This window comes from Salmo trutta, chromosome 26, assembly GCF_901001165.1.
Source record: "Salmo trutta chromosome 26, fSalTru1.1, whole genome shotgun sequence".
Classification (NCBI taxonomy): domain Eukaryota; kingdom Metazoa; phylum Chordata; class Actinopteri; order Salmoniformes; family Salmonidae; genus Salmo; species Salmo trutta.
This window is the reverse complement of record NC_042982.1, coordinates 9,860,987-9,881,330: the sequence shown is the minus strand read 5'-3', so window position 1 is coordinate 9,881,330 and position 20,344 is coordinate 9,860,987. Positions and strand designations below refer to the sequence as shown.

At 40.2% G+C, this 20,344-nt stretch overlaps 1 protein-coding gene across 2 annotated transcripts; it reads left to right on the top strand.

Annotated features, from left to right (window-relative positions):
* The first annotated feature begins 303 nt into the window (after positions 1 to 303).
* LOC115163054 (cytochrome P450 2M1-like) lies at positions 304 to 19,168 on the top strand. Of its 2 annotated transcripts, XM_029714649.1 has the most exons (4): positions 304 to 526; positions 677 to 818; positions 1,213 to 1,390; positions 19,083 to 19,168. In XM_029714649.1, the coding sequence occupies exons 1-4, from the start codon at positions 410 to 412 to the stop codon at positions 19,093 to 19,095; spliced, it is 450 nt and encodes a 149-aa protein (XP_029570509.1). In that variant the 5' UTR covers positions 304 to 409; the 3' UTR covers positions 19,096 to 19,168. The 2 variants fall into 2 exon arrangements, with proteins under 2 accessions (XP_029570509.1, XP_029570508.1); XM_029714648.1 differs by lacking the exon at positions 19,083 to 19,168 and having other exon boundaries at positions 306 to 526; positions 1,213 to 1,819.
* The last annotated feature ends 1,176 nt before the right edge of the window (positions 19,169 to 20,344 follow it).

Here is a 20,344-nt window from a genome sequence, read left to right as displayed (position 1 = left end):
AGCTTATGAGAAGTCAAGTGTGAGAAAGTTCCAGCCATCCTTATTTTCCTACCAGTTAGCTTTTATTGTGTTAGCTAAGTTCTTGTTGATATGTAAGTACATATTTCATATCTTTCAGGTGTTTATGTCTGAAGATGCACTCTGCGACGATAATGTTGTATTTATGGTTATGCTAATTAGTAGTTTCTATCACTAGCTACTATAGCAAAAAAAGAATATTTCTGGACTATGAATTGTTTGAAATGTGTTATTACGATGTCGTGACATGTAATAACTCCAACAACAATCCGTACATAGTATCAGTGCAACGTAATGTAAAGTGTGACTTAAATCTTCCTAAGCGAGTGTTCAGAAGGAGATAGACGAGGTGATTGGCTCAAGAGTGCCCACGGTTGACGACAGAGTTAAAATGCCCTACACGGATGCTGTCATTCACGAAGTCCAGAGATACATGGACCTCAGTCCTACCTCTGTACCCCACAAAGTGATGAGAGATACAGAGTTCTACAACTACCACATTCCAGAGGTGACCACAATTATGTAACTGTACCAATACTGAATGTTACATTTCACTGTATCTTGTTTGACGTGGTGGAACTGTTGTTTAAACAAGATGATTTACATTTTACTGCATTTTTCATAGCAAGTGAAGGGTGTTATTTTGTCATTCTTTCAGGGTACCATGGTCCTGCCTCTGCTGTCCTCTGTGCTTGCTGATCCCAAATTGTTTAAAAACCCAGATGAGTTTGACCCAGAGAACTTCCTGGATGAAAATGGAGTCTTTAAAAAAAATGATGGATTCTTTGCTTTTGGAGTGGGTAAGATCATGCTCCAAGTAGTTTGTGGATTATGTGAGTTAAAAACAAGAAACCTAGAGGCCTGGGGTGGTCTTGCGGTCTAAGCCGCTGCCTCTCTGGAGCTCATGTACTTTGTTCCGCTGCCAGCATGGGTTTGAATCTGCTTTTCAGCATGCTCTCCTAATAACTTGTATCTGTATCCTGTATCTCTCTATCCTATTCACAAAAAAACTTTCATAGATATGATAGGATTGGGCCTTTCCTAGCCTGGTAAAGCTAGCCTGATCCACCAGCCTAGGATTTCCCCACTCATTAAAAAAATGTAACAAGAAACCTGAGAACCTCTGGTCAACTTCAATTTAGTTATAGTCTCAGCTGACTGACAATGACCTCTCTCCTTTCTCTTTTCCCTCAGGGAAGCGGGCGTGTCCTGGAGAGGCTCTGGCCAGAGTGGAGCTCTTTCTCTTCTTTACCTCCCTCCTGCAGCGCTTCACTTTCACCGGCACCAAACCTCCAGAAGAGATCAACATCGAGCCAGCGTGCTCCAGCTTTGGCCGCATGCCGCGTTCCTATGATTGCTACATCAAACTCAGGACTGAGGAGTGACCACTTTACTGTGGAGAGGTCACAGGCTCAGCTTCACAGGCAGCTGCTTGTCATTATACAGTAACCATAGCCTTACATTTACCACCTTTTTTCTTGTAGACAACTATAGATGGGTTAGTGAGTTGTATGTATCTTGCTATTATCCTCAGGTAGGATCTCTAAGTATGGGTTGATATTTCAAGGCTCATTTCTGTCCACATTCATGTATGTAAGTTATTGAAATTGGTCTTGTTGTGTAGGTTGCTGTGTTGTTAGGACTGTACATTTTTACTGGCAAAGCACTGAGGGGTACTGTACGCTACGTACACTGTGGGGGTCACTATGTTATTCTGCCTTTGTATTCAACATGACTGATGTATTGTAACACATTTGGTTTTAACTTTTGCTTCAACTAATAAATAGTACTGCACACTTCAGCCAGATTCAAACAATATCTTGTGTGTCCAGACCTGTCATTAAAAAGCGAGCTTTGTGTTCGGATTACCTGCTCACATATAACTGTCGTTTTGCTAAGTGTAGACACATAAGTATAGCCATATCCATGTACACATATAATATCTGTTTCACAGAAGCAGACCGCTGAACTCAAGTCTGACCACTATGATGACACACCAAATGTCTTTGATAGATCCTTTTTGCATTGCCTCTTAAGGGAAAAGTAACTGAAAGTAATCAGATTATGTTACTGAGTTTGGGTATTCTAATTTTTGGACAGGTAACTAGTAACTAACAGATTACATTTAGAAAGTAAGCTACCCAAACCTGATCGTTGATCGTGTAGAGACAATGGAATAAAACAGCCTTATTTGGGGTTATGAGGGAATGAGAAAGTTGTACTAAGTTCATGAAGCAGTTATATTCTTCAAGAAACAATGGGTTCGTCGCATCTCATCGGCTCAGTAAGAAATATGGCTCAGTGTTTACTAGGCAGATATGGAAAACTCTTTGCAGCTTCTCTTTGATGTCCCTGAAAAACCTCTGAATAGGATGCAGGAGCCTCAAGGAGAGGGTCCAAGAGTAAGGTTTGTTTGTGTGTGTGTGTGTGTGTGTGTGTGTGTGTGTGTGCGTGCGTGTTTATGCTTGTTTCCATAGCATTGCTTGATGGCGTCGGAAGCTTGCCTGCCAAAATGACAAAAGAACATGTGGGTTACCATTAAGTCATAATGCCTGAGAACCCGGTGTTTGGAGGATATATTGACATGGGTGTTGCAAACTGTGCCAATATATCCTCAACACCGGCTTAGAGGACATTATCACTTTTATATAACGGGTTACCAACACATTTCAAATAATGATTGACAGTTTTATTTAAATTGTTTTGATGAATTTGTTCATGCTATTTAATCCTTTCAGAAGATATAGTCCCGACACAAATCCATGCCGGCTGGTCGTGTCCTTCTATCGGTTCGGTTGCTAGAGACGCAAACCAGTCGTTCAGTCTTTTTGTTCTGTATCTATGGGCGCAACCCAGTCGTTCGTTCTAAATGTTCCATTGCCATACTGGCTAGCAAAGTTATTATCCCTTGCTTGCTAGCTAGCCAACTATGGCTAATTTGCAGTCACGTCAAAAAGTGCAGCCAGAATAACAGCAAAGTCTTTGCATTTGTTTAAGCTGTTTTCTAGTGACATTTATTTGGATACATCCATAACAATGAGCTGATGATGTGTGATTTCACCTGGCTTAGAAAATATCCTCACTCGTCAGGGCACTTGTTCAGAGGAGCTGGCCAACAACACAGCTAACACAATCACTTCAAACTGAAGATGGAAAGACTGAAAACTAGCTGCACTTCATTTCGTTTGACCTTTTTTCAATTGACATTTTCTTTGTATATATCCATAACAATGATGCCAGCTGATTCATGATTTTGACTGGCTGAGAAACGCTGCCTGCCTGTCTGTCTTGTCACAACTCCTGACACGTTCATTAGTATGGGACAGCTGGAGATCGAACTTGAATATTAAAACAATGTGACAATGTGGCAATGTGTCGGAGAAACAGGCAGCAAGGTTTATACAAATCTCTGCTGTTTAAAACTAAATGTTAGTCTAAAAGAAATGTGAGTTAATGTCAAGATGCTTTTTATAGTGGAGATCAAGTTTATAAATTGATTGGCTGGGCTGATGAGACAGTGGATTGCGTCGTCAGATGGAACAGAGTGAATTGGCATTTTAACGTCATAGATTTAGCCGTTGGTAACTTGTAGAATAGACACTCAGGATTAGACCCACCTGTTGTAATATAACAACCACCACTTCCTTCCTTCCCATGTTTCCTCTTCTAGCCTTACAACATTTTCCCCAGAATCGTAGAAGTGCTTTCGAAGGAAAAGATCATGAGCTGTTTAAGGCCATAGACAAGGCCAAAGCTTACATACGAGAGGAAGCAGATCATCGCCTTAAAAACCTGGATACCTCTAATCCCCAGGACTACTTCGAAATCTTCCTGGTTAAAACACTAGAGGGAAAACAGTGATACATTCTTGGAATTGGACGTTGGACCTCTCTACACATTATCAATATACAATCTAGCCACCAGAGGGCACTGATTTCCTTTATGTGATCAATGATCACTTCTGACCTATTCTTTCTGCCAAACTTTCTCATAAATCTCCTATTGACATTATTGCATGAGTTAGCAAATTAGTATATTATGTTACAATTACATAAGACAGAAGGTTACTTCAGGCTGTTCAGATGGGTTAGCCTTCCCTGTGGCTCAGTTGGTAGAGCATGGTGTGTGCAACACCAGGGTTGTGGGTTCCTTTTCCCACGGGGGGCCAGTACAAAAAAAAAATCCATGAAATGTATGTATTCACTAGTGTAAGTCGCTCTGGATAAGAGCGTCTGCTAAATGACTAAAATGTAAAAATGTTAAATGGAAACTGACATTTTGACATTGACTGTCACGGTTGTCGTAGTGATGAGACCAAAACGCAGCAGGTATGTGTATACTCATCTTCTTTATTATGAGGAAAGAAGGCAAACCCAAAATAACCACGTATACAAAAAGAAACACACCGACAATAAACAGTCCTGTAAGGCTTGACGCTATACACGGAACAATCTCCCACAAATGACAAACACCAACACACCAACTCTCAATCAAAGGCAAATAGACACACCTGCCTTCAATTGAGAGTCCCAACCCCAATTAGCCAAACATAGAAACAAACACACTAGACTAAACATAGAATACATGAACATCAAACAGTGCCCAAACACCCCGGAATACTTAAATCAAATGCCCCTTCATGACAAACACCATCCTGAACCACATAAAACAAATACCCTCTGCCACGTCCTGACCAAACTACAATAACAATTAACCCTTATACTGGCCAGGACGTGACATTGACTGTAGGTCTATAACCTCTCACATACTGTGGCCTTAATATTAACTCCAGCAGAATAAGCATTTCTTGCAGTCTAACGATACACCAAATGTAGCCAAAATGTTGACTCGGTAACAGAAGTGGAGAAACATGATTTCTTTCTTTCTTTCAGCATCTTGAGAGAATGCGAATGCTCAGTTAGATACCGTCTGTAGCGGTTGCTAATGGGTTATTAGCCATTTTGGGAGGGTGAACAAACAGCTGACCCACGCACCACTACACCACACACGGAAACAAGTTGTCACAGTTTAACTCAGTCACAGGCCGATCCTTCCAGGTAGATACCTCTAAATTCAACCTGGTCTCAGAGCATTTTGTATTATTAAGTACGTAAATCCGAAATACTCCATTTAGTATGATATGTTACGTTTCGTATGTATTCATTTGTGGATGTCCACCATCCATTTCGTATGATATGTTAAGGATTACAATTTGTACGATACATTACTAATTTGAAACGTGTATGACATGTTACGAATTCCATTTTGTTGTGGCTAACGCTAGCTAGCTGAACATCGTAGACTGCCTGGATCAGGAACTTGATGTGATGGGCCTCTGCCTTCCACAGCTCGGATTATGTGACCTTACGCTCCACCGCTTGCTCTCATCTTCTCCAGGCTCCTTGTTGCCGCATTCCGACCTTCCTGCTGGCTCAATCCTCCTCTACTGCTGCTCGCACTTCCTCCTGCACCAGCTTCCGCCTGCCTTGTTGTAGCGTGGTGTTGTAATGCTACCAAGGCCAGCTCTTCCGGTAATCACCGTGCTCACCAGCACACTGTGCCGTACCTGTGACTCAGCCTGCTCCACTGTATCCTGAGCCCTCTACTTCCTTCCTGTCTTCACCTCTATACCGGCCTGGGAGAATAATGAAATCTAATCAAACAAAATCTATCCAATATGTATGAATGATAGTAATCTTAACTGAAAACAAGCCTTGTTGATTATCTCAAGCTTTTCCTCGCCATGGATATTTTTCGGTCTAGCTAGATAAGAACAGCAATGATGGTGCTAAGGATGCTGCTACTTCTGCCAAGGTCTTTCTCTGTGTCACGCGCATGGACCACGATGTAGGCTACAAGGTTTCACTCAAAACAACCAACCAAGCTTGATAATGCAATTTATTTTATAGAGTAAAGGAAGTGCGACAGTATCATCAAGCATCTTGTTTATGTTGGCAAAAGAGAGTAGGCCTACTTTGGTGATTAAAAATGTTTTATTTCATTTGAATTGTTGTTATTTCAAACATGATATCACTTGGCCTATTACAACATCACCATCTTATATGCAGGCATATTCATGTGTTTATAATAAACCATTACTACAACATAAAACATTATTATAACAATTTATAATAAACCATTACTACAACATAAACCATTATTATAACAATTTATAATAAACCATTACTACAACATAAACCATTATTATAACAATTTATAATAAACCATTACTACAACATTAACCATTATTATAACAATTTATAATAAACCATTACTACAACATAAACCATTATTATAACAATTTATAATAAACCATTACTACAACATAAACCATTATTATAACAATTTATAATAAACCATTACTACAACATAAACCATTAACAATTTATAATAAACCCAGCATGTAAAAGATCCAAACAATACAGAATTCTAAAAGTATAGGTATTAGGAAACCACAGCTGTATTCAAATACCCATACTAACATACTGTAAACTACATACTTAATGACTATATACTACATACTATATACTATTAGTTCATTTTGTATACTGTAAACAAACAGTATCCTTCCAGTTGAGCGTACTAGCTCTTGGCCTGTCTACCGGAAGTTGATGCTGTTGCTACGCAACCTCTTGCTAGCTAGTTAGCATAACAAATGACTAGTTAGACATTTTACGACGTCGGATGTGTTCTTAAATTCAATCTTGAGTGCCAGAGTGCGCTCGTAAATTTTTGAGCGTTGTCAGATTGTCCGTTTGTAAATTCAGAGCGTTTCGCTCTCGGAGCGCACACTGGACGCTCGGGCCAAGGAGTAGGGTTGATTTGAGCGTTCTGACCTTACAACGGCAGTCAAACACTCACGCTAACGTTGGCTAGGTTGCTAGCTACTTCCAGACACAAATGAGACCACTCTGACCATTTTACTCGCCCTAGCAGATCTGGTTAGACAGTTTTCATGTTATCCAGAGCGTTGGTGTCTGTAACTGTGCTGCGGCCAACAATTTAATTACACTTTTTTGCAGACGTTTACTGACACCGGCCATATTCAACGGGTGTGGAGTGCTCATAAATTCATTATTCTGCGCTCTGGTACACTCAGACGAGAGTGCTCTGAAATCGGAGTAGATAGCCAGAGCGAATTTACGAAAGCACCCGAATGTCCATTGAGAATGCACAACAACTACCACTTAGCTAAGCTAAGAATTACTGGAATAATCAAGTCAATAAAAGTTGGGTAGTTAGTTAGATAGCCTATAGTTAATATACTGGCAAGTTTGATGTGTAAATAGCCAACTAATGTTAGGTAGCTAGCTAACAACATATCGGTACATACTGCTGTAATGATATGGTATGTGGTTCGTAAGGACAGCGTAGCTAACTAATTGTCAGCCAACATAACGTGGAAGGTAACTTATTTGAAAAGTCATTACTGTATTACATTGCTCAACATTTTCTTAAAATTTGTCATAGTTAGATAAAGCAATGAAATGTTACCACTGTCATTGTACTTCGGCTGCATATTTTCTTCAAATCTGAAAACGATGTGAAGCCACGCCCATTTCCTGAATAATTGCATTATGGGTCCTAAAGTACGGAAATAGTGTCCTCTGCGTGTATACTTCAAATTTTGGCGAATGTAGTACGAAATCCGGGAACTTTTGGCATACTAACTATACCCATAATATGACCAATAAGTATACTATATACTCAATTTAAGTCACAAATAGTATGGTTAGTGCGGTTAGTATGAATATTTGAACACAGCTCATGTGTAACATGACAGAGTTCTTAAATGCAGACTCATGGCCTGTTAGCCCAGGTGCCCCTTAATGTTAATTAAGGACGTGGCCTGAGGTATAAATGTTTGGCCTTAATACACATAGAGTCACTGTAGAGCAGCTCAAGTAAGGAATCTGACCTACAAAGACTTGTATTGACAAGTGATGACTACATGGTACTGGAGGTGGGAGAAGCTGGTGAGTATTGGGACAGTGATAGGGGAAGTGGATTTTGGAGAGGGAATGGAGTAGGAAGAGGTTGAATCTGATGGGGATGGTGATAGTTTCAAGTTTTAGTGTCACATGCACAAGTACAGTGAAATGCCTTTCCTGCAAGCTCTAACCCCAACAATGCATTAATCAATAATAATGTAACTCTACCATATTTACAATGTGCAGGGATACTGGATCGATGGAGGTACACCACCAGTCAAAAGTTTTAGACCAGCTAAAGAGTTTTCTTAATTGTAAATATTTTCTACATTGTAGAGTAATAGTGAAGACATCAAAACAATGACATAACACATATGGAAACATGAAGTAACCAAAAAAGTGTTAAACAAATCCAAATATATTTTATATTTGAGATTCTTCAAATAGCCACCATTTTCCTTGGTGACAGCTATGCACACTCTTGGCATTCTCTCAACCAGCTTCACCTGGAATGCTTTTCCAACAGTCTTGAAGGAGTTCCCACATATGCTGAGCACTTGTTGGCTGCTTTTCCTTTACTCTGCGGTCTGACTCATCCCAAACCATCTCAATTTGGTTGAGGTCGGGGATTGTGGAGGCCAGGTCATCTGATGCAGCACTCCATCACTCTCCTTCTTGGTAAAATAGCCCTTACACAGCCTGGAGGTGTGATGGGTCATTGTCCTGTTGAAGAACAAATGATAGTCCCACTAAGCCCAAACTAGATAGGATGGCGTATCGCTCCAGAATGCTGTGGTAGCCATGCTGGTAAAGTATGCCTTGAATTCCAAATAAATCACAGACAGTGTCACCAGTAAAGCACCCCCACACCATAACACCTCCTCCTCCATGCTTTACGGTGGGAAATACACATGCGGAGATCATCCGTTCACCCACACCGCATCTCACAAAAACACAGCGGTTGGAACCAAAAATCTCCCATTTAGACTCCAGACAAAAGGACAAATTTGCACCGGTCTAATGTCCATTGCTCGTGTTTCTTGGCCCAAGCAAGTTTCTTCTTATTATTGGTGCCCTTTAGTCATGGTTTCTTTGCAGCAATTCGACCATGAAGGCCTGATACACACAGTCTCCTCTGAACAATTGATGTTGAGTGTCCATTGATGTGTCCGTTACTGAACTCTGTGAAGCATTCATTTGGGCTGTAATTTCTGAGGCTGGTAACACTAATGAACTTATCCTCTGCATCAGAGGTAACTCTGGTTCTTCCATTCCTGTGGCGGTCCTCATGAGAGCCAGTTTCATCATAGCGCTTGATGTTTTTTTTCGATTGCACTTTAACCTGTTGGGGATAAGGGGCAGTATTTGCACGGCCGATTTAATCTGGTTACTACTCCTGCCCAGTAACTAGAATATGCATATAATTGTTTGATTTGGATAGAAAACACCCTAAAGTTTCTAAAACTGTTTGAATGGTGTCTGTGAGTATAACAGAACTCATTTGGCAGGCCAAAACCTGAGAAGATTCCAAACAGGAAACGTTCTCTCTGACTATTTCTTGGCCTTCTTGATCATCTCTAACCAAAACAGGGGATCTCTGCTGTAACGTGACATTTTCTAACGCTCCCATAGGCCCTCATTAGGCGCCAGAACGATGAATGGTGGCTTTGCAGGCCCTGGCTGAAAAACATTAGCGCACTTGGATAGTGGTCGATCTGAGGACAATGAGACTGGAGGCGCGTGCATGAGCCGACACCATGTTTACTTTCTCTCTCTTTGAACGAAAACAACGACTCCCGGTCGGAATATTATCGCTTTTTTACAAGAAAAATCGCATAAAAATTGATTTTAAACAGCGTTTGACATGCTTCGAAGTACGGTAATGGAATATTTTGATTTTTTTTGTCACGAAACGCTTTGGGCGCGTCATCCTTCTTTACCCTCCGGATAGTGTCTTGAACGCACGAACAAAACGCCGCTATTTGGATATAACTATGGATTATTTTGAACCAACCCAACATTTGTTATTGAAGTATAAGTCCTGGGAGTGCATTCTGACGAAGAACAGCAAAGGTAATCAAACTTTTCTAATAGTAAATCGGAGTTTGGTGAGTACCACACTTGGTGGGTGTCAAAATAGCTAGCCTGTGATGGCCGGGCTATCTACTCAGAATATTGCAAAATGTGCTTTCACCGAAAAGCTATTTTAAAATCGGACATAGCGAGTGCATAAATTAGTTCTGTATCTATAATTCTTAAAATAATTGTTATGTTTTTTGTGAACGTTTATCGTGAGTAATTTAGTAAATTCACCGGAAGTGTTCGGTGGGAATGCTAGTCACATGCTAATCTAAAAAGCTGTTTTTTGATATAAATATGAACTTGATTGAACAAAACATGCATGTATTGTATAACATAATGTCCTAGGATTGTCATCTGATGAAGATCATCAAAGGTTAGTGCTGCATTTAGCTGTGGTTTGGGTTTATGTGACATTATATGCTAGCTTGAAAAATGGGTGTCTGATTATTTCTGGCTGGGTAGTCTGCTGACATAATCTAATGTTTTGCTTTCGTTTTGAAGCCTTTTTGAAATCGGACAGTGTGGTTAGATTAACGAGAGTCTTGTCTTTAAAATGGTGTAAAATAGTCATACGTTTGAGAAATTGAAGTAATAGCATTTCTAAGGTATTTGAATATCGCGCCACGGGATTACACTGGCTGTTGAGTAGGTGGCCCAGAGAGGTTAACCTGTCTCCTCCCCTTCATCTACACTTATTGAAGTGGATTTAACAGGTGACCTCAATAAGGGATCATAGATTTCACCTGGTCAGTGTATGTAATGGAAACATTTTGTACACTCTGTGTATTTGGATGCCAACCTCCGTAAAACCTAATCCAAGAAGAACATTGAGCCGTTAAATGTACTATCAGTGAAATAATATGGGATTTAAAACAATGTCTATGATGAAATTTTTTTGATAGACTAGAAGTTTGGTAATGTTTAGGCTGTTACAAATGATAGAAGGGGATGCACGAGGCATTCTGTCAAATGTGAGAAAAACAATTTAGTTGTACTTGTTGCTCACGCGCGTTTCTGCCATCGCTATAATGTTCCCACCTAATCTACATTTACATTTTAGTAATTTAGAAGATCTCTTCTTCCTTTAATCATTGAGGACATGTATTTCCATTAAGGGCGTTCGTATATCTGGCCCGCGTTACCCCATTGTGGGATTTTAAATTGGGTGAAAAGTGATTGCAAAGGTGATGTAGTTAACCTGTTGGGGATACCCCTTCCCGTTCGGATCCCGTTAACGGGATTGCTTGACAAGATACAACGCGCGAAATTCAAAACAGAATAAATCGAATAATTAAAATTTCTCAAACAATCAACTATTTACACCCTTTGAAAGATAAACATCTCCTTAATAAATTCAATCAGTTAAATATCTCCTTTTATTCTACACCTTAATTGGGCATATTATTTTATCTCCAAACTTTTATTATACCATTACTGTTTCATCTTCAAATTCCTAATTTACTATTAGTGTTTCACCTCGCCTACAACCTCACCTCCTTTCCTAAGAATTACTCTGCCGAACCTAACCGTACCCTCATAGGTACGGACCTTGCCGGTCACCCAGTATGCTATCTAAAATTTCCCGAACCTACCCGTACCCTCGTAGTTACGGACCTTGCTGGTGTAATTCCTCGAACCTAACCGTACCCTCGTAGTTACGGACCTTGCTGGTGTAATTCCTCGAACCTAACCGTACCCTCGTAGTTACGGACCTTGCCGATACCAATTACTAAACCAATTATTCCCTATATCCTCGAACCTAGCCGTACCCTCGTAGTTACAGACCTTGCCGAGAGATTTCAGTATTTTCCCCGAACCTAACCGTACCCTTGTAGTTACGGAGCTGGTAGAACAATACTCTATGGTACCATGGTACTAACAACACATTCACCACGGGTTTGCATGTCACAATAATGTCACAATAATATTTGTTATCTACTCATAATAATTCATAATTTAGTTCACTTACATCAAACAGGTGCTTCACAAAAGTAATTTGGATAAAGCCAATATGCAGATCTTTAGTTATTATAACAATAGGTGTCTGCTTACCTGTTTTTAGTTGTCCGGACTCTTTGTGAAACACACCGTTCGACGACAGCGATGTCCAATCGCCTGATCAATACTCAGCGAAGTTCCCCTACCAGATCACGTCAATTGTCAGGTCGCGTCAATTCGAATCCGGTATTAGAACAAAATAGTTAGCACAGAGTAACTTCTGATTTCTTTGTACTATAATTAATGCAAACACTTGAATGGTAAATATGATGTTCGTATATACGGTCTCACTGTAACACCACGCAGGGCAAAACAGAGAAGAGAACGACACATCCTTTGTTCTTCCTTAAATACTCTGACAGAGATAGTTCCCGCTCACTGCAGGCCTGTCAGAGGGAGGATGAGCATGGTTTAAACTTACTCATCCTATCGTTGGCGTGCAGGCTCGTCCCAGCCTTGTGACGCACTTCCTGTTGCCGGGTGTAGTTATTGTCTTTAGCAGTTGACTTATCTATAGTTTATATACTTAAAACCTCTTACATCTAGATGTTCCGCTAGCGGAACGCCTCGCCAATATCCAATGATAGAGCGTGGCGCGAATTACAAACTCCTCAAAAATCCCCAAAATTCCATTTTTCAAACATATGACTATTTTACACCATTTGAAAGACAAGACTCTCCTTTATCTAACCACATTGTCCGATTTCAAAAAGGCTTTACAACGAAAGCAAAACATTGTCAGGAGAGTACCCAGCCAGAAATAATCACACACCCATTTTTCAAGCAAGCATATAATGTCACAAAACCAAAACCAGAGCTAAATGCAGCACTAACCTTTGATGATCTTCATCAGATGACACTCCTAGGACATTATGTTATACAATACATGCATGTTTTGTTCAATCAAGTTCATATTTATATCAAAAACCAGCTTTTTACATTAGCATGTGACGTTCAGAACTAGCATACCCACCGAAAACTTCCGGTGAATTTACTAAATTACTCACGATAAACGTTCACAAAAAACATAACAATTATTTTAAGAATTATAGATACAGAACTTCTTTATGCAATCGAGGTGTCTGATTGCATAAAGGATATTCTGAGTAGATAGCCCAGCCATCATGGCTAGCTATTTTGACACCCACCAAGTTTGGCACTCACCAAACTCAGATTTACTATAAGAAAAATTGGATTACCTTTGCTGTTCTTCGTCAGAATGCACTCCCAGGACTTCTACTTCAACACCCAATGTTGTTTTGGTTCCAAAAAATCCATAGTTATATCCAAATAGCGGCGTTTTGTACTTGCGTTCAAGACACTATCCGAAGGGTGACGCGCCGGCGCGTATCGTGACAAAAAATGTCAAAATATTCCATTACCGTACTTCGAAGCATGTCAAACGCTGTTTAAAATCAATTTTTATGCGATTTTTCTCGTAAAATAGCGATAATATTCCGACCGGGAGACGTTGTATCCGTTCAAAGACTGAAAGAAGTAAAATGGAGTCGTCACATGCACGCGTGCACCCGTGTCCTTGTTCTCAGATCGACCACTTTCCAAAACACCTACTGTTTTTTGCCCAGGGTATGCAGAGTCATCATTCCCCGTTCTGGCGCCTTCTGAGGGCCTATGGGAGCCTTAGAAAATGTCACGTTACAGCAGAGATCCTCTATTTTCCATAAGGAAGCTATAGAAGGCCAAGAAATGGTCAGAGAGGGCACTTCCTGTATGGAATCTTCTCAGGTTTTGGCCTGCCATATGAGTTCTGTAATACTTACAGACACCATTCAAACAGTTTTAGAAACTTTAGGGTGTTTTCTATCCAAATAAAATAATTATATGCATATTCTAGTTTCTGGGCAGGAGTAATAACCAGATTAAATCGAGTATGTTTTTTATCCGGCCGTGAAAATACTGCCCCCTATCCTAAAAAGGTTAATATTGTAGCATAGCTTCTCATTGTCCTCGATTCTACTGAAGATGGATGTACTTCATATTTTGTAGACGAACTTTCTGTCTATTGTAATCGGCTTTGTCATTATTATTTTACTGTGGATGAATCTAGGCAAACAAAGCAACTCACGTTTGCCTCCTGGTCCTTCACCGATTCCTCTGCTCGGTAACTTGTTACGAATTGATGTGAAAGCGCCATACAAGCTCTTACATGGAGGTCAGACAAATACTTGAGCTAGATCAGTGTGCAAGGTTAGGTCAAAGATATAGAATAAGGGTGTAGAATGGGATATACATTTAATTACTTTTCCACAGAACAAAAATTCATTATTTGTATTCATACAAGCTAAATGTAGGCTACATTATTATTGTTTTACATTATTTTCTGTTTTGGTTATTGTAGCAACAAAGCAGTTCAGTATTTTCATGTGACTGATTTGTTACGGGCCTGCTGTACATTTTTATTGAATTGCCCCTCTTGTTTCAATATTCATCCAAAGTATACTACATGCATGTATTTGAGAACTGAAAAAGTGTGTGTTTATATATATATATATTATGCATATCGATTCCATAAATTATTTTGTGGAATTTCTTTCCTTCTTAATGCGTTTGAGCCAATCAGTTGTGTTGTGACAAGGACATTTTCCATATTGACTGACCTTCATGTCTTAAAGTAATGATGGACTGTCATTTCTCTTTGCTTATTTGAGTTGATCTTGCCATAATATGGACTAGGTCTTTTACCAAATAGGGCTATCTTCTGTATATCACCAATACCTTGTCACAATACAACTGATTGGCTCAAACAAATTCAGAAGGAAAGAAATTCTACAAATTAACTTTTAAGAAGGCACACCTGTTAATTGAAATGCATTCCAGGTGACTATCTCATGAAGCTGGTCTAGAGAATGCCAAGAGTGTGCACAGCTGTCATCAAGGCAAATGGTGGCTACTTTGACAAATCTCAAATATATTTTGATTTAACACTTTTTTGGTTACTACATGATTCCATATGTGTTATTTCATAGTTTTGATGTCTTCACTATTATTCTACAATGTAGAAAATAATATAAATAAAGAAAAACCCTTGAATGAGTAGGTGTCAACTTTTGACTGGTACTGTATTTGCTTGTTTGTGCATGTGTTGGTTTGCATGCTCAAACCCACAGCCTTTGTGCATTTACTACTACTACTGTAAAATGCAGTGAAGAAAATGAAGTACATAGTAACAATTAACGTCACATCTTGCCAAATTTGGACTTTTTATATAATGTGAGGTCATGATGCTGTAGGTTAACTTTTGTTTGAACAGATTTGTGGTTGCCATAAACTTGGTAATTATTTACTAGTTAACCATCAGGTACAGACAGTGCCTTCTAAGCAAATAATTTCTATCTCCTGAGACCTCCAATGCCCAGATGTGAAACAGAGTAGACACAGACAAGTCCAGTGGCGTGTATTCATGGATGCCAAGGGATGCCAGGCTTCCCAAAAATGTTGACACATTTATTTTGTTTTAAATCTTTCGTCTCTGTGTTTCATAATTTCCCTTCAATTAGCAAAAGACGCTGAACGCATCTCACAGGAGAAAGCATCCGAGCGAGCGAAACAGCGCCCCTCTGTCTCTCTAGTTGTAGGCCATCTGTCTGATGCTGTCTGGTCCAAATGAGTATGACATTGTTCCAAACTCACTTTACGCAATTCAAAATGATGATGCTTGTCTTTCATAATTCAGATATACAGTACCAGTTAAAAGTTTGGACACACCTACTCATTCCAGGGGTTTTCTTTCTTTTTACTATTTTCTACATTGTAGAATAATTAGAAGACATCAAAACTATGAAATAACACATATGGGATCATGTAGTAAACAAAAAAGTGTAAAACAAATCAAAATATGTTTTATATGAGATTCTTCAAAGAAGCCACTCTTTGCCTTGATGACAGCTTTGCACAATATTGGCAGTCTCTCGGTCCCTCTCCTTGTTCGGGCAGCGTTCGGCGGTCGATGTCACCGGTCTTCTAGCCATCGCCGCTCCACCTTTAATTTTCAATTTTTTTTGTCTTGTTTTCCTGCACACCTGGTTTCCATTTCATCATCATTACTATGTGTATTTAGCCCTCTGTTCCCTCCATGCCTGTGTGGGGTGTTGTTTGTTGTCAGGTTGGTACGTTTCAGGCTGGTTTGCGCCGGGTGTTGTTTTTCACCCGTGCTTTGTGGCAGCCGGTACTTTGTACTTTGTTATTGTACTTTGTGCTGCCGCCCTTGTTCGTTGGGCATTTATTTGCGTTCTGTATTTACAGTGGATATAAAAAGTCCACACACCCCTGTTAAAATGCCAGGTTTTTGTGATGTAAAAGAATGAGATAAAGATAAATCATGTCAGAACTTTTTCTACTGTTAATGTTCTTTCTTTTTTATTATTTTCTACATTGATGTATAATAGAAGACATCAAAACTACGAAATAACACATGGAATCATATAGTAACCAAAAAAGTGTTAAACAAATAAAAAAATATTTTATATGAGATTCTTCAAAGAAGCCACACTTTGCCTTGATGACAGCTTTGCACAATATTGGCAGTCTCTCAACTAGCTTCATGAGGTTGTCACCTGGAATGCATTTCGGTTAACAGGTGTGCCTTGTTTAAAGTTAATATGTGGAATTTCTTTCCTTCTTAATTAATGTGTTTGAGCCAATCAGTTGTGTTGTTGTCACGACTTCTGCCGAAGTCGGTCCCTCTCCATGTTCGGGCAGCGTTCGGCGGTCGTCGTCACCGGTCTTCTAGCCATCGCCGCTCCACATCGCCGCTCCACCTTTCATTTTGATTTTTTTTGTCTTGTTTTCCTGCACACCTGGTTTTCATCATTACTATGTGTATTTAGCCCTCTGTTCCCTCCATGCCTGTGTGGGGTGTTGTTTGTTGTCAGGTTGGTACGTTTCCGGCTGGTTTGTGCCGGGTGTTGTTTTTCACCCGTGCATTGTGGCAGCCGGTACTTTGTACTTAGTTATTGTACTTTGTGCTGCCGCCCTTGTTCGTTGGGCATTTATTTGCGTTCTGTATATACTGTCTATATAAATGCCTCAGTAAAGTGCTTTGTCCACTCATCTCTGCTCTCCTGCGCCTGACTTCCATGCACCAGCTACACTCACCATTGACAGTTGTGACAAGATAGGGGTGGTATACAGAATATAGCCCTATTTGTAAAAAATCCATATTGTGGCAAGAGCAGCTCAAATAAGCAAGAGAAATTACAGTCCATCATTACTGTAAGACATGAAGGTCAGTCAATCCAAAAAACGTTGAAAGTTTCTTCAAGTGCTGTGGCAAAAACCATCAAGCGCTATGATGACACTGTCTCTCATGAGGACCGCCACTGGAAAGGAAGACCCAGAGATACCTATGCTGCAGAGGATAAGTTAATTAGAGTTGATGAGTCCAAATTTCAGATTTTTTTGTCAAGTGCAGCATCTGTTTGCTCCTCATTACACACCACAGAAAAACAAATATTCTTTACATCAACATAGGAATCACTACAACTTTTTCTGTGACCTCGTATACACTATATTAGGCCCAGCCTTTGGAACTTTGATTTTCCTAGATATGGCTACGATATTGTTTTCACTACATCCGATGGATCTAGATACTGCTTTCAAGCCTATTTTTTATTTATTTTGTCATTTTAGCAGACGCTCTTATCCAGAGCGACTTACAGTAGTGAATGCATACATTTCATACAATTTCATACATGTTTTTTTTTCTGTGCTGGCCCCTCGTGGGAATCGAACCCACAACCCTGGCGTTGCAAACACCATGCTCTACCAACTGAGCTACAGGGAAGGCCTCAGCATTAGTAATGATTTGATCAATGCATGTTGATGATTTCATTCCTGTGCTGTTTGTAACTACCCTGGTAGGTTGACTGATAACCTGAACCATTGCGCAGCTTGATGAAAGCCAGTCAATATTTAAATCACCCAGAAAATATACCTCTGGTCATTTCACATACATTTTCAAGCATTTACAAATGTTATCCAGATGCTGACTGTTAGCACTTGGTGGCCTATAGCAGCTTCCCACAAGAATGGGCTTTAGGTGAGGCAGATGAACCTGTAGCCATATTACTTCAACAGTATTTAACATGAGATCCTCTCTAATCTTTACAGGAATGTGGTTCTGAATATAATCAGCAACACCTCCACCATTCACATTTCTGTTTTTTCTGTAAATGTTAAAACCTTGTATTGCTACCACTGTATCATCAAAGATATTATCCAAGTGAGTTTCAGAGATAGTCAAAATATGAATGTCATCTGTTACTAGCAAGTTATTCATTTTATTATTATTATTAACTTTGTTTCTTAAGCTACATATGTTAACGTGGGCTATTCTGAGCTCTTTTCTGGATGCTTGCTTGTTTTCATTGCTTTACTGGGAAGTTTAGCAGAAGTAGATATTCTCATGTTATTTATATTAGTACAGGGTGAGCTGCACACAGTGGACTTCCTACTAGGGCACACCGCCTCAGTGCCAACAGCATACATCTGGTCAATAGGCACATGATTGCTGTATACAATAGCTGTAGGATCACTAGAGGCATTCATGACTATTAGAGGGACATAAATTAGGTTACTTATATTGTGTTTACCAACGTCCCTGGTATAATGTACATTTGCTAAAGCATTATGACGACTCAACGACACAATGGTAGGGATTAACTGAGCTGGGCTTGGGTCATTGATAAGTCGTTGTCTCAACGCAACCTTATAATGCTGTGAACGGATCCATGAACACAAATGCTTTGGGTGGATCCCATCCTCTTTTTAAAACATGTTTTGTTTCCAAAAGGTATCGGAATTGTCAACAAAAGTTAAACCCATTGAGCTGCAATAATCACGTAGCCAGTTGTGAAGAGCGAGAATCCTGCTAAAGCGCTCAATGTCATGGTTCAGAGAGGGAACAGGGCCAGATATGATGGGTCTTTTTATTAGTGCCTAGCAGAGAGTCAATCAGATATGATGGGTCTTTTTATTAGTGTGCTCCAGCTTTGGCCGCATGCCGCGTTCCTATGATTGCTACATCAAACTCAGGACTGAGGAGTGACCACTTTACTGTGGAGAGGTCACAGGCTCAGCTTCACAGGCAGCTGCTTGTCATTATACAGTAACCATAGCCTTGTATTTACCACCTTTTATCTTGTAAACAACTATATAAGCGTTAGTGAGTTGTATGCATCTTGCTATTATCCTCAGGTAGGATCTCTAAGGTATGGGTTGATATTTCAAGGCTAATTTCTGTCTACATTAATTAACATCTTTTAAAGCTTGTTTTTGGTCAGGTTTCAATAATTGCCTGCTTTGTACCCATTTAAAATAGGACAATATTTTTGGCACAGGCCTATAGGTTCATATTACATTCTCTATTGAAACGTTATGGTGAAAGGACCAAAAGTTTTAGGTGTTAAAATGTAAGCAACTGAAATTGGTCTTGTTTTGTAGGTTGCTACATGGTAGCTACATGGTAGGACTGTACATTTATACTGGCAAAACCCTTTAGGGGTAATGTACACTATGTATACTGTGGGGGTCGCTGTCACGCCCTGACCTGAGAGAGACGGTTTATTTCTCTATTTTGTTAGGTCAGGGTGTGGGGTGGGCATTCTATGGTTTATATTTCTATGTTTTGGCCAGGTATGGTTTCCAATCAGAGGCAGCTGCCTATCGTTGTCTCTAATTGGGAACCATACTTAGGCAGCCCTTTTTCCCTCCTTGTGTTGTGGGATCTTATTTTTGTACTGCTGTGTAAAGCCTGCATGACGTGACGGTCGTTTTCCATTGTTTATTGTTTTGTTTTAAGGGGTCTGAGTAAAATAAATATCAAGATGAACACATACCACGCTGCACCTTGGTCTACTCCTTTGGACAATCGTTACAGAAGATCCCACCACCAAAGGACCAAGCAGCATGGGCAGGATGACTGGACCTGGGTGGAAATCCTGGATGGGGCAGGACCCTGGACAAGGCCTGGGAGTATCGACGTCCGCAAGAGGAGATAGAGGCAGCAAAAGCGGAACGGCGATACTGGGAGGAACATGCAACTCAACAACGGAAGCCCGAGAGGCAGCGCCCCAAACATTTTTGGGGGGGCACACAGGGAGATTGGCGAAGTCGGGGTTGAGACCTGATCCAACTCCCCGTGCTTACCGTGGGGAGCGAGTGATCAAGCAAGCACCGTGTTATGCGGTGATGCGCACTGTGTCGCCAGTGCGCACTCACAGCCCGGTGCGCTTGGTGCAAGCTCCTCACCGTTGCCATGCTAGAGTTGGCCGTCAGCCAGGAAGAAGTGTGCCGGC